The sequence below is a fragment of the Arachis ipaensis genome, chromosome B1 (genome assembly GCF_059453495.1).
Source record: "Arachis ipaensis isolate K30076 ecotype BB chromosome B1, ASM5945349v1, whole genome shotgun sequence".
Classification (NCBI taxonomy): Eukaryota; Viridiplantae; Streptophyta; class Magnoliopsida; order Fabales; family Fabaceae; genus Arachis; species Arachis ipaensis.
The window spans coordinates 150,142,856-150,154,255 of record NC_142436.1 but is presented as its reverse complement, the minus strand read 5'-3'; the positions used below and the strand labels follow the sequence as shown (position 1 = coordinate 150,154,255).

At 32.2% G+C, this 11,400-nt stretch overlaps 2 protein-coding genes across 2 annotated transcripts; one reads left to right on the top strand and one right to left on the bottom strand.

The window, feature by feature from the left end:
• The first annotated feature begins 2,078 nt into the window (after positions 1–2,078).
• On the top strand, positions 2,079–4,477 carry LOC107620356 (uncharacterized). The gene is made up of 3 exons (XM_016322533.3): positions 2,079–2,418; positions 2,581–2,999; positions 3,574–4,477. Exons 1-3 carry the CDS (start codon positions 2,301–2,303, stop codon positions 4,219–4,221), a joined length of 1,185 nt encoding a protein of 394 aa, XP_016178019.1. The 5' UTR covers positions 2,079–2,300; the 3' UTR covers positions 4,222–4,477.
• A 698-nt stretch (positions 4,478–5,175) lies between these two features.
• LOC107641321 (uncharacterized) lies at positions 5,176–7,725 on the bottom strand. Its single transcript, XM_016344819.3, has 4 exons — positions 7,045–7,725; positions 6,168–6,238; positions 5,680–6,076; positions 5,176–5,575 (listed from the first exon to the last, which is right to left on the bottom strand). Exons 1-4 carry the CDS (start codon positions 7,162–7,164, stop codon positions 5,381–5,383), a joined length of 783 nt encoding a protein of 260 aa, XP_016200305.1. The 5' UTR covers positions 7,165–7,725; the 3' UTR covers positions 5,176–5,380.
• Positions 7,726–11,400: the final 3,675 nt, after the last annotated feature.

The following is an 11,400-nucleotide window of genomic DNA, read 5'->3' as shown; positions in this document are numbered from 1 at the left end:
TCAAACAATCTTTTAAGATTAGTTTTTAAAAAAAACTAAAATACCCTTTTAAGTTAAAGGTTGTTAAATTATATTAAAATTTTTTAATTTGAATTTAAATGTAAAAAGATAAAATATCCACATCAACTATCATAAGAGGCTAAAAATATCATATATTTTAAAATATATATTTTAAAATCTACACCTAAATGGTTAAATACCGTTAAAGATTAAATAAATTTCGTTTGATTCATAAAAAAAATCATATATTTTAAAATCTACGCCTAAAAAGTTACTTTACTCTTCTATCCTTTTTAGTTGGCAACAATCAAAATTGAACATGTAATCAATTAAAATTACAAAATTGAACATTTATTGCTGTATAATCAATAAGTAAATAAATTACATTTTTTTGGTGTCTAAATTAATTACATTTAAATTCACTAATTTATAATTTTACTCTAAATATTAATTAAATTTAAAAATATATCATATATTAACCAATTAAAATATCATTTTAATTAATTTGAAAAGACTAAAATATTCTGAGTAATATTACAAACAGAATAAATTATAATAAAAAATTTATAAAAATTCACATGAAATTTATTCTGAGTTTTTACCTAAAAATTTTTAAATATAATAATAAAATAATAATATTATATTGTATGATTTAAATTGGATTGAATCAATTTTAATATAAATTTTTTAAAATCAACTCTAAATATTTTAGTATTTTTAAAATCAAATTTAAATATCTAATAACTCATACATTCAAATATTATTAATTAATCATATAAGCTTATTTTAAAATTTTTAAATTAAACCTAAAAGATTTCTTATTTTTTTAAGAATTAATTATAAGAGTATTTTAATCTATTAAATATTAAAACTTATCATTTTAAATACAATTTAATTTAAATTTAAATTACTAAAATATCTCTTTAAAATTAACTACAATATATTCGTATTGCTTTATATATTTTTATTTATATTTTATATATTAACATATATTTAATTGATTCGATGGTTGATCTTCTCTTTTTTTTAATATAGGATTATTACAAGATTTGCATTCGTTCAAAAAGTGATATACTTGTTAATTTAGTGTTTGTTTGTGCGTTATTATTTTGTTAAAAAAGATAATAAAAAAAGATTTTTTTTATTTTTTAGTGTGTTTGACAAATTTTTAGTAGTAAAAATAAAAGTATTAGAAAAATAAAAAAAATATTTTTTGAGAAGCTGTAATTTACATATTTTTTTAAAAGATCTTTTTTTCTAAGAAAAAAATATGTTTTTCATACAATAAATAAACAAAAAAGTACTTTTATATTGCTATACTTAAACATAATTGATAGATAAAAAAATCATTTTGCATAATATATTCAAACATAAAATTATTTTTACTTTTTTATAAAATATTTTAAAAAAAGATAATTCAAAAAAACATCTTTTCTTAAAACATCTTTTCTTTTCTTAAAATATTTTAAATACAATTTAATTTAAATTTAAATTACTAAAATATCTCTTTAAAATTAACTACAATATATTTGTATTGCTTTATATATTTTTATTTATATTTTATATATTAACATATATTTAATTAATTCGATGGTTGATCTTTTTTTTTTTTTAATATAGGATTATTGCAAGATTTGCATCCGTTCAAAAAGTGATATTCTTGTCAATTTAGTGTTTGTTTGGACGTTATTATTATTTTGATAAAAAATAAAAAAAAAGATATTTTTTTATTTTTTAGTGTGTTTGGTAACTTTTGAATAGTAAAAGTAAAAACACTAGAAAAATCAGAAAAACATCTTTTTTGAAAAATTATAATTTATATCTTATTTTAAAGATCTTTTTTTTTTAAAATATATTTTTCATATAATAAATAAATAAAAATTACTTTTATATTATTATATTCAAATATAATTAATAGATAAAAAAATCTTTTTGTATAAAATACCCAAACATAAAATTACTTTTATTTTTCTATAAAAATTTTCAAAAAATATAACTCAAAAAAAGATATTTTCTTAAAAGATCATCCAAACAAACCCTTAGTCCAATAAATAATCACTGTTATGATTTTGTAACGAAGGAAGATGAAAGACTAGAATGTGAAAGAGGGAAAAAGTTTGGACCTTGGAAGCATCATGATTTTCGATTCATATATACGATTCTGATAGAGTTAGAGTCATGATGAGAACACTAATTGAATCAATGCAGAATCAGAATCAGCAATCACATTTTCCTAACCCTCCTTAAAATCCAGATTTCGAAACTCAACTACTTCTTCAACCCACAACTCATTCTCCTCCATGGACTTCAACCACCGAGCTATTGGGGTTACGCCACCGACGCAGTCCTTATACACGGCCTTCCCTCCTCCCCCTCCTTCTCCCGCCACCGCCGTCTACTCCGACCGATTGTTGCGAGGTAAAGTTTCAGTCTTTTTCTTCATTCAATGACGCCTCCTTTCTATGCGTTTGTGTTTATATTCTCGTTCTAGGTAGCATGTTGATTCTAAAGGTAGCCCCTTTTTTCGCGTTAGAAACGTAAAAAAGTTTGCATCTTTTTTGAAACTGTTTTCTATTTAAGGTGAGTTTCTAAACATGGTTTCAATGCCGCTGACCAATGCGGTTGCCGGAGACTCCATGCGGGAACTGGAGAAGGCGCAGATACGGCGAGAGATGATTGCCAGCGGCGTTGCACGGAGGATTCAGCTTGAAGCTGAGGTGAGGAGGGAGCTCGCCTTGGAAGCATTGTTGGGAATTCTTCCAATGCAGAGAGGAAATCTGAGTGAATCAGTGCAGCTTCAGCCACCGCCACCGCCACCGCCACCGCCACCGCCACCGCGTCGATCCTTGGTTGAGGAGAGAGTGGCAATGAGTTTAAATAACCGTTTCAATAGTACATTTGCCCCACCAAAATCACAACAGTTGCAGCAACTCATGGCTCCTGTGAAGATAGAGCCTTGTCCTGAAGAGACTAGCAAGAAGGATAAAGTGATCATACTGGTAAGTGTGGACTGAATACCCCTTCTGTTATATACTTATATCTCACTTTTCATTTTGTGTTTGATGTGAACAAGGTTGCTTGCATTTATGCCTTCCTTATTCAAGTCAAGAATAAACTTTTCAATGGTGTGTTTGTTTTGGTGGAAATTTTCATGAATAAACTATATGTATAAAATTACACCTTGTGTTCATCATGAAAACTTCCATATCAATTTAGCCCCAACCAAATGTACCCTTATTGTATTCGGATAAGTGTGCTGGCTTAGTTAACTAACTAGTCAATTAATGGTTTCTAGATTTTTTGTCAGCTGGAAAATATGCAAGTAATCAAATTGTGGTGCAAAAGTGAAAAGTTGAAAGTCTATGTTAAAAGGGGGTTTGACATGTTAAAAAATGGTTATGGCTGGTGCTTATAATTTCTCAAGTTGAAGAGGTGATAAAACTAAACAATTCTAGGTCTAAAACTAAACAATCTAGCTCATGAGTGCTGATTATTCAAGGTTAGTTCTATGTATTTGGTGATGAAGCTCTTAATTGACGAATGAACATGTTACTTTTGATTATCCCATTGCAGGACAAGCCAAACCCAGCTCTCCATTCCAGAAAGCAGAAAGCTGTAATACCCCCGCTTGATGAGCATCGTAAACCCAAGGAAGTGTGGAGTTGTGCGCTATGTCGGGTTAGTGCTCCAAATCAGGGAGTCTTTAGTGCACATGTTCAGGGTAGGAAGCACAAGGCCAAGGAAGCATCATTGAGACAACAGAACAATAGTAAGAGCACCGACATGTCCGCGTCGTCAAAGAGAAGAAAGTTTAATGAGTTTACTGCATCCATTGCTGCCACAATATCAAGGTCAAACGCAGAAGCAGATCAGCAGGTGAAGAATCTAAATATGGTTGATACAGCTAGAGTAGAATCTAAAGAAGAGGAGCAGCCTGAGCAGAACAGGCAAAATATAGAACCTCTGAAGAACAAGAATGGTACAACAACCACCATTGGTGACCAAGCGGAGAGAATAAATGCATTAAAGAAAATACACGCGAAATTTTGGTGTGAAACGTGTCAGGTTGGAGTTTGGGCAGAAGCTGTGATGGAAGACCACTTGAAAGGGAAAAAGCACCTGAACCAGATGAAGAGACTTGGTGCAAACCATTCGAGTTCCGCATCTTCCAACATCACAAGAAGCTCCTGTAAGTTTGATCAAAAGATAACAACAGAATAGCCAAAGTTCACAGTTTGTTCAGTGATGAATGGAGAGAGTGGGACAAGAACTCTAACCACATCCAAGGTGCTGCAAAATTTGAAGTTGCAAAGGTTTACTTGTATGGTATCCATGTCATTTTGTATATTATTAAGTTCTTACTAACTCGGTAATGTAATTGGAACTTGGATCACTACAGATGATTTGGTTCAGGGAAAACGGTACATGACATTAACCTATTGGTACTAAGTAAAATACTCTTTCCTTGTTTTTGCAATTATCTTTCAAGTTCAAACACCACCAAAAAAAGCTCATTTTCTTCCGAAGTAAAAAAAGGTAGAAATTAACTGTTACAAACTTGATCAAGAGGCTTGAAACTTGGTTGTTGGAGTTAACAAGGGACTCCACTCTCTGCTGTATTTGGACGTTAGCATCTAAATGTACAAGAGAGTAAACGTTCAATGTACAAATTCCAAAGTGTTCTAAATGCTAACTCAGCCATGTGAACAAGCCATGCTATTCCGGGATTTCTAAGCAACTTCATGATTGTGCCTAAACGCCAACATCATAGCCTTTCTTTATTTTGTATAGATATTGCATCCAATTAAGCTAAGGCACTTTGTTAGCATACTGATCCGGAAAATCCTATGTAACACTCAGAGTCTGAGACCAAGACTGTTACTAGGGTAGAATTTAATTTGAGAAATAACTTCTTATCTGAACTAGAAATGACAGAAACAATGAGATAAAGATACAAACAATGAGATGGTAATCTCTCACATTGTTTATTTTCAAGTTCAGTAATTGCTTAAAATCCCCATCATGTATCTGCTGTAACTCTCTACTTTGTAAGTACTGCCATTACTTTAAAAATTACCCAAAGGATCAGTTTTAAGTGCTTAAAAACACCATTTACACACCAAGTGATTCCAAATCCAGTCTTGGTCTATTTGCAATGTGAAGAGTGAAGAATGATTTCTGAGAATAAATTCTCCATTTCATCTAATATTATATATATATATTTTAACACATGATCCTGTATGCTATCTTTTATCTTTACAAAATGAAGCATAAAACTAGAAATGTTTTTTTTGTTGAATGTAACGAAATATGCTACATATAAAGGAAGACTAAACATTCCAAAGGGTAGGAATTCAGCCTAGCATTATTATTCTTAAGATCAAACCCTTAATGCCACCTGGTCTTGCCATGAAATCTTCCTCTTCCCTGTTCTGTTCGATCCGTCCCCAATGTTTCTACAGGCTGAAAGCATGATATCATTCTGCTGCTCGTCGCCTACAACTCGTTGCGTACTTCTCTTTGGTTCTTCAATTATCATGGGCTCACTGTTGCCCTGTAATTCCTCCTCTTCTCTCTGCACATCATTAAAAGAGGGAAAAAAAATGAAACTATTAGTCTGCAAGAATCAAACATGGAAGGGGACTTATAACTTAAACAAAGCATGTGCAAATTAGTTACCGAAATTTGGTTCAGGTCGAAAAATGGAGTTATATTCTTCTTGGAGGCTTCCTTCCCATTGTGAATCCTATCTTTATGATTCAAGTCAAGCACCGGCGCAGTTGCAGGAGTGTGGAAAGAAGCAACTTTTCTACTTAAAGTCCTAGCATTCTGGTTCAAATCAAACACATGGCAAGTTTTTGGCAATGAGACTTCAACCCCGTTGGAAACCCTTTCTTTCGGGTTCATCGGAGAAGCATTTGCGAGACGCGAAGTGGATTCCTTCCTATTGTAATTCCTTCCCTTAGGGATAACTGGAGCTTGCATTTTGACCTTTTGTGTCTGCAAAACTACTTGCTTTTGTTGAGGCTTTGGTGAAGGGTTCTTCAGTAAGTATTTGTAACGTTTCCTCAAAAAGCTGCAATTGCAAGAGTGTTGTTGCTGAGTATATATACAAAACTGCAAGAAATGAAAAACCACTACCACTCAGAGGCAATACAACACATTACCGGACTTCAGCTGATAGTATCAATTTTTTCTGTTTTGTGGCCTCCAATTTCCTCTTCATAGCTTCTGTGTCCTGAACATATTAAGAATATACTATGTATGAGAACAATTTTACAAGAAAGTTTTCAAGATTATTCTATGAAAAATAAATCTTCTAGGGCAATTAAAAAAGAGACTAGCATGAGAAAAGGTGAAAAACAAACACAACAACTATCTAAATTATTTTGACAAAATTAAGCAAATAAAGTTTCAAAAAGAGGAAACCAGTAAACAATTAATAAGGTCAAGATTATGTAAGCTCAAAGTCCATATGGAAAAACATGGTATTTGATCAAACAAAACGAAAGCAAATTAAGCTTAAGGACCACCCCAACCCAAAAAAAAAAAAAAGAAAAAAAAAACCAACGGGGAAGAAAATGAACATGTTCCAATAGCTTTAAGGAATGAGACAAGAACATACTGCTACATAAGACTGTTTTACATTTTTACACTTTACAAAAATACTCTGAATTTTTGCATATGGGAATCAAAGACTAAGTATACCAAAAATCTTTGTTTTGTAGGAATTTGAAGGAGGGGGTAACCAAACTAAGATATATATATATCAAGTTAAAAACACATAACCCCATCAAATCAGAACATAAAAAACAGGTTTAGTCTAAACAAATTATTCAAACAAGCAAAATCAATAACACAAGATAGATAAATGGTTCCTTTTAATGTTCCCTCCAACAAAAACCTAAAATTCCCAACACAAAACCACCCTAAACCTAAATTAACCAAAGGCCACACAAGGATACCAAACGAAACACCAGATCCAACGAAAACCCACAATTTAAATTTCCAATTTTTGGGAAAGGTTAAAGGAAAAGATGTCACCTTTTGCAGGTCCTCATAGTCCTGCAAGAGACTCTGATGCCTCAACCTGGTCCTCTGATCCTGAAACACATCATAACGAGAAGACTCCATAGGTACAACAACCCCTTTCATCTTCTTCATCAGATCAAGGAAGAGAAGACCGAGAAACAGCTACAAACCAAAGATGAAAAGCAGGAAGAGAGAAAGAAGATAGGGGCGGTGGTGGGTGATAATGAAGATGATGATGGACAGAGAAAGAAAAAGGAGAGAGAAGATGAAGAAGAAGAAAAGAGGGCAAAAGAAAGAGAAAGATGGGAAAGAGGCACAAGAGAGAAGAGGGTGGGAACAGGTAAGAAGGTTCTCGCTTTCCCTGTTTTCTCTGTGAAAATCTCTGACCAAGACAAAGAACCCCAAAAAGCCCACATAACTCGGTGAAAAAAAAATTGATCTTTTGGAAGACCAGTGATGAAGATGGGATTTTTTTGGGGTCTTGCAGAAGGGCAATTCGGGGAACATAGTTTGATGAGAGAGAAAGAGTTGAGTGTGTGAGTGAGAAAGAAAGAAAGCCATGTTGTATTGTGTAAGGTGGGTTTGGTTGGAGGACATTTGAACACATCTAAACTTCTCTTTCTTTTCCTTTCTCCTTTTGTTTTCTCATTCTTTCTCTCTTTCTTTATTTGTTTTTATGTTTTTTTTTTTTCCAAAACATAAATTTTGGTCCAGCTGGGCCATTGATGAGAGAGAAAGTTTGTGTTTTTGATGGGAGAGAGGTGGATGCGTGGAGTTTCCATGTTTCTTCTCTCATTTGTTGTTGTTGGCCTCTGTGTAGAGAGAGAAAGACATGAGGAATGGGTCAGACAGAGATAGATAGAAAGAGAAAGAAAGAAAGAAAATTTGAAGAAATTAAAGATTAGGGGGCTGGAAGAAATAATTAAAAGAAAAAAAAAAGGATGATGAGGTAAAATGAAAATTGGCAAAAATAAATGGGGATGATGCTGTTTTTCTCTGCTTATTCTGTAGCAGTTGTTAGTTGGTTAGAACCTTATTTTTAGGCTTTTGTAGGGTTTGAATTATGAGTGCTTTGTTTGGTCTGTGAATTGAAACTCTCATGGTGGTGGCCTTTATGAATGATTAACAAAGATGCCTTTCACTTCACCCTATCATATTCTATATTTATATGTGGAAAATGTGCATTTACCTGCTTACCCTTTTTCCCTGCTTTTCCCACCCTCATAAAAAACCAATATGCCTTCTTTTCATGATGAAGTGGATCAAGTAAAGAAGAAAAAATGATGGAAGACATTTTGGCAGTTGCTCCATTATTTTGTGGTAGTGATCCGGAAAAGGAGGGATATAGATAGAGGCTAATGACCAAATTTGCCCCCACATTTTAAAGTATGTGAATGGGTGGATTTGGTATTTTAGTAATAACACAGCTATATGAACCTGATTACCTGAATCTCAGTCACTATCTTATTACTTATATCTCTTAATATATTATAATAAATGTGCTGCACCATGTTGGTGAATGGAATTGGAAAGATGCTATGGCATGCCATGCCATGCTAGCAGCACCTACTTTGTGAGGAGTAAGAGTGAGAACAGGCTAGCTATACCTAATTGCCGCTACTGATATTACTGTTAATTGAAAGCTCCATCAGCATTCACCATTCTCTTGAAAAAACTAATGGCTTATGGAATGCAATGATGTATGGTGGGGGCAATTTGGTTGGTGTTTCTTACTCTTAAGTCTTAACCTCATGTGGGGGTGGGTGTGGTAGTGGTACAAAACGTGAAGCCAATCAAAACCAAACCATACTTCTTTCTACCCACCATAGCCATGGGTATGGTAAAGGCTTTGGCAGAGTCCTATACTGCTATATTGTATTGTAAAATAATAGACAGATTCTGGTATGTGAACTCAGAACAGCAGTTAAGGTTAAAAAACATAAAGCTGCTAGTTAAGGTGCCTCTTGATGTTGGAGCCTATTATTTATTTATTTTTTTTAAATCAATTGTCGGTCACTTGTTTGATTGTTTCACTCATCTCTCTCTCTCTCTTCCTGTGAAGGGTGTAATGAATGAATAAATAAGAGAAGAGTCCAAGTCCATCTGCTTAATGGGGACCCCTATCTCTTTGCAATTACTACTAGTACTGAAATTAAAGTTCATTTCATTTTCTTTAAGCAGAGGTTGTGTTAATTTGGAATTGGCATTGGTTGTGATGTACCATGGTTGGTTAATTGGTATTCTCTTTGGTTAATTGGTTAATTGGTATTCTCAGGTCCTATTCAATGGTCATTGGTCAACAAGGGAAGCTCAAATCCAGCTTCAAAATCTACTGTGATATCATTATAAACATCATTTATGTCATATACTTATCCAATTGGCTGGTTTGCTTTTCTTTGCAGAATTTAAGAAAAGCTTGACTTCCATGTTGGGGAGTTAATTATTTTTTATATGATGGATGAAAGGGTGTATTAAGGTGGTATGCCTTAAAATGGGTGTATTTTATAAGTGTGATGCACAATACAAATGGTTACTTATGATTTGCATAATAAAAGAAATTGTTACTAATTAGTAACAGCTCAAATGGCATAGTCTCCTCATATTCAATTAAGAAGTTGCGGGTTCGAGTCTCTTATCTTTGGTAAAAAAAAAATAAAAGAAATTGTTATTCACAATTTCATAAATCACATTTTTGTTAAATTAAAAAATTAAAATCGTGACTTACGATTTCTTTTTTTTGTCTTATTTGAAATCGTAATTCACGATTTCTATTAATTTTTTTTAATTTTTTGTTTTATTTGAAATTATTACTCACAATTTTTTTTATCCTATATCACTGTATTACACCAAAACATCATAATATTAATGAAAAACATCAATAATAATTCAATATAAAAAAAAAATTAGCCCCATGCTGAGTACTTGTATATTTAAAAAAAAAAAAAACTACCGGTCAATAAAATTGTGTTAGTGATAAAGAATTGTACAATAATGTTATAATATTATTACAAGTCTATTAATGATAATGTAACTAGAGTTTAAGACTCTTACTCTTTTAGTACATTTTTTCACTAACCTATTTATATACAAATAACATGTATTTCCTCCCCTTTTTTTTTTTGGTTCAATACGTGTTCTTTAGATTTATACTATAAAAGAAATTTTCATATACTAGATTATTATAAGTAATTGAGGTAATAAATATAAAAAATAAAATTAAAAATAAGAAATACTTATAAACAGGTAAGTTTAGATAAAAAAAATCATATCGAAAACACATTTAAGGTAATAATAAATTTTTAAGCGATAACTATTTTAAAATAATAATAGAAAATGTAATAAGACAGTACGTATTTTAAAATATTTTTAAGTTGGATTGATAAATTTCTACGATAAAATAAGTAATAATTAGTTTTTTAAAAATGTCTTACGTAAATTTCATTACTCTTCTTATAAGATAAAACGGTAGGAACCTAAGTATAAACAAGTAATTTTAGATAAAAAAAATTATATAAAAAACACATTTAGGATAATAATACATTTTTAAGCGATAGATATTCTAAAATAATAATAGAAAATGTAATAAAACAGTACATATTTTAAAATATTTTTAAGTTAGATTGATAAATTTCTACGATAAAATAAAAAATAATTAATTTTTTAAAGATGTCTCGCGTAGATTTCATTACTCTTCTTATAAGACTCTTGATATAGATAGAAACAGTAAAATAGTAGGAACCTAAGTAATTAGTAGAGAAGATTAACAAATTGTGAGAAAAGAGTAAAAAGCAAGATATTTTAGAAGATGAAAATTATCATTTGTAGCAAGTAAAATTATCTAAATCTTAAATAATTAAATAAATTTTCTAAACTATCCTTGGTGAGTCTCATCCTCTTCAATTCTTCGTCTATAGGCTATAGCACTCTTCTTGTGTCACAACTCAACTAAAGCTAAAATCTTTTACTCCAATTTGTTTTTCAATCATTCACTCGGAGAAAGGAGAAAAATCAAAAGAGGAGAGGGAAGGAAGAGACGAAGGCGCAGAAAACCTCTATTGCCATTGTCATCGTCATGGGTTGACGAGGAATTGAGGCAGGGGTGTTGAACCCGAGGAGGGAGAGAGAGAGAGAGAGAGAGAGAGAGAGAGAGAGAGAGAGAGAGAGAGAGAGAGAGAGAGAGAGAGAGAGAGAGAGAGAGAGAGAGAGAGAGAGAGAGAGAGAGAGAGAGAGAGAGAGAGAGAGAGAGGAAAATGAAGATCGCGAGGAGATGGTAATGACAGAGGTGCTCCCACCCACAGGGTTTCCGTCGCGGCTGAAGGAGGCCGCTACCGAGTTGCTTTCCTCTCTACGTCGTTGCTGCTGCAACCA

Bases quoted from the DNA above. Each gene is read 5' to 3' on its own strand.
- LOC107620356 (XM_016322533.3), top strand. From the start codon at position 2,301: ATGGACTTCAACCACCGAGCTATTGGGGTTACGCCACCGACGCAGTCC. The intron at 2,419-2,580 runs GTAAAGTTTCAG...TTTCTATTTAAG, and splicing joins CTCCGACCGATTGTTGCGAG to GTGAGTTTCTAAACATGGTT. The intron at 3,000-3,573 runs GTAAGTGTGGAC...ATCCCATTGCAG, and splicing joins AGGATAAAGTGATCATACTG to GACAAGCCAAACCCAGCTCT.
- LOC107641321 (XM_016344819.3), bottom strand. From the start codon at position 7,164: ATGAAGAAGATGAAAGGGGTTGTTGTACCTATGGAGTCTTCTCGTTAT. The intron at 6,239-7,044 runs GTGACATCTTTT...TAATATGTTCAG, and splicing joins ACTATGAGGACCTGCAAAAG to GACACAGAAGCTATGAAGAG. The intron at 5,576-5,679 runs GTAACTAATTTG...AATGATGTGCAG, and splicing joins TCGACCTGAACCAAATTTCG to AGAGAAGAGGAGGAATTACA.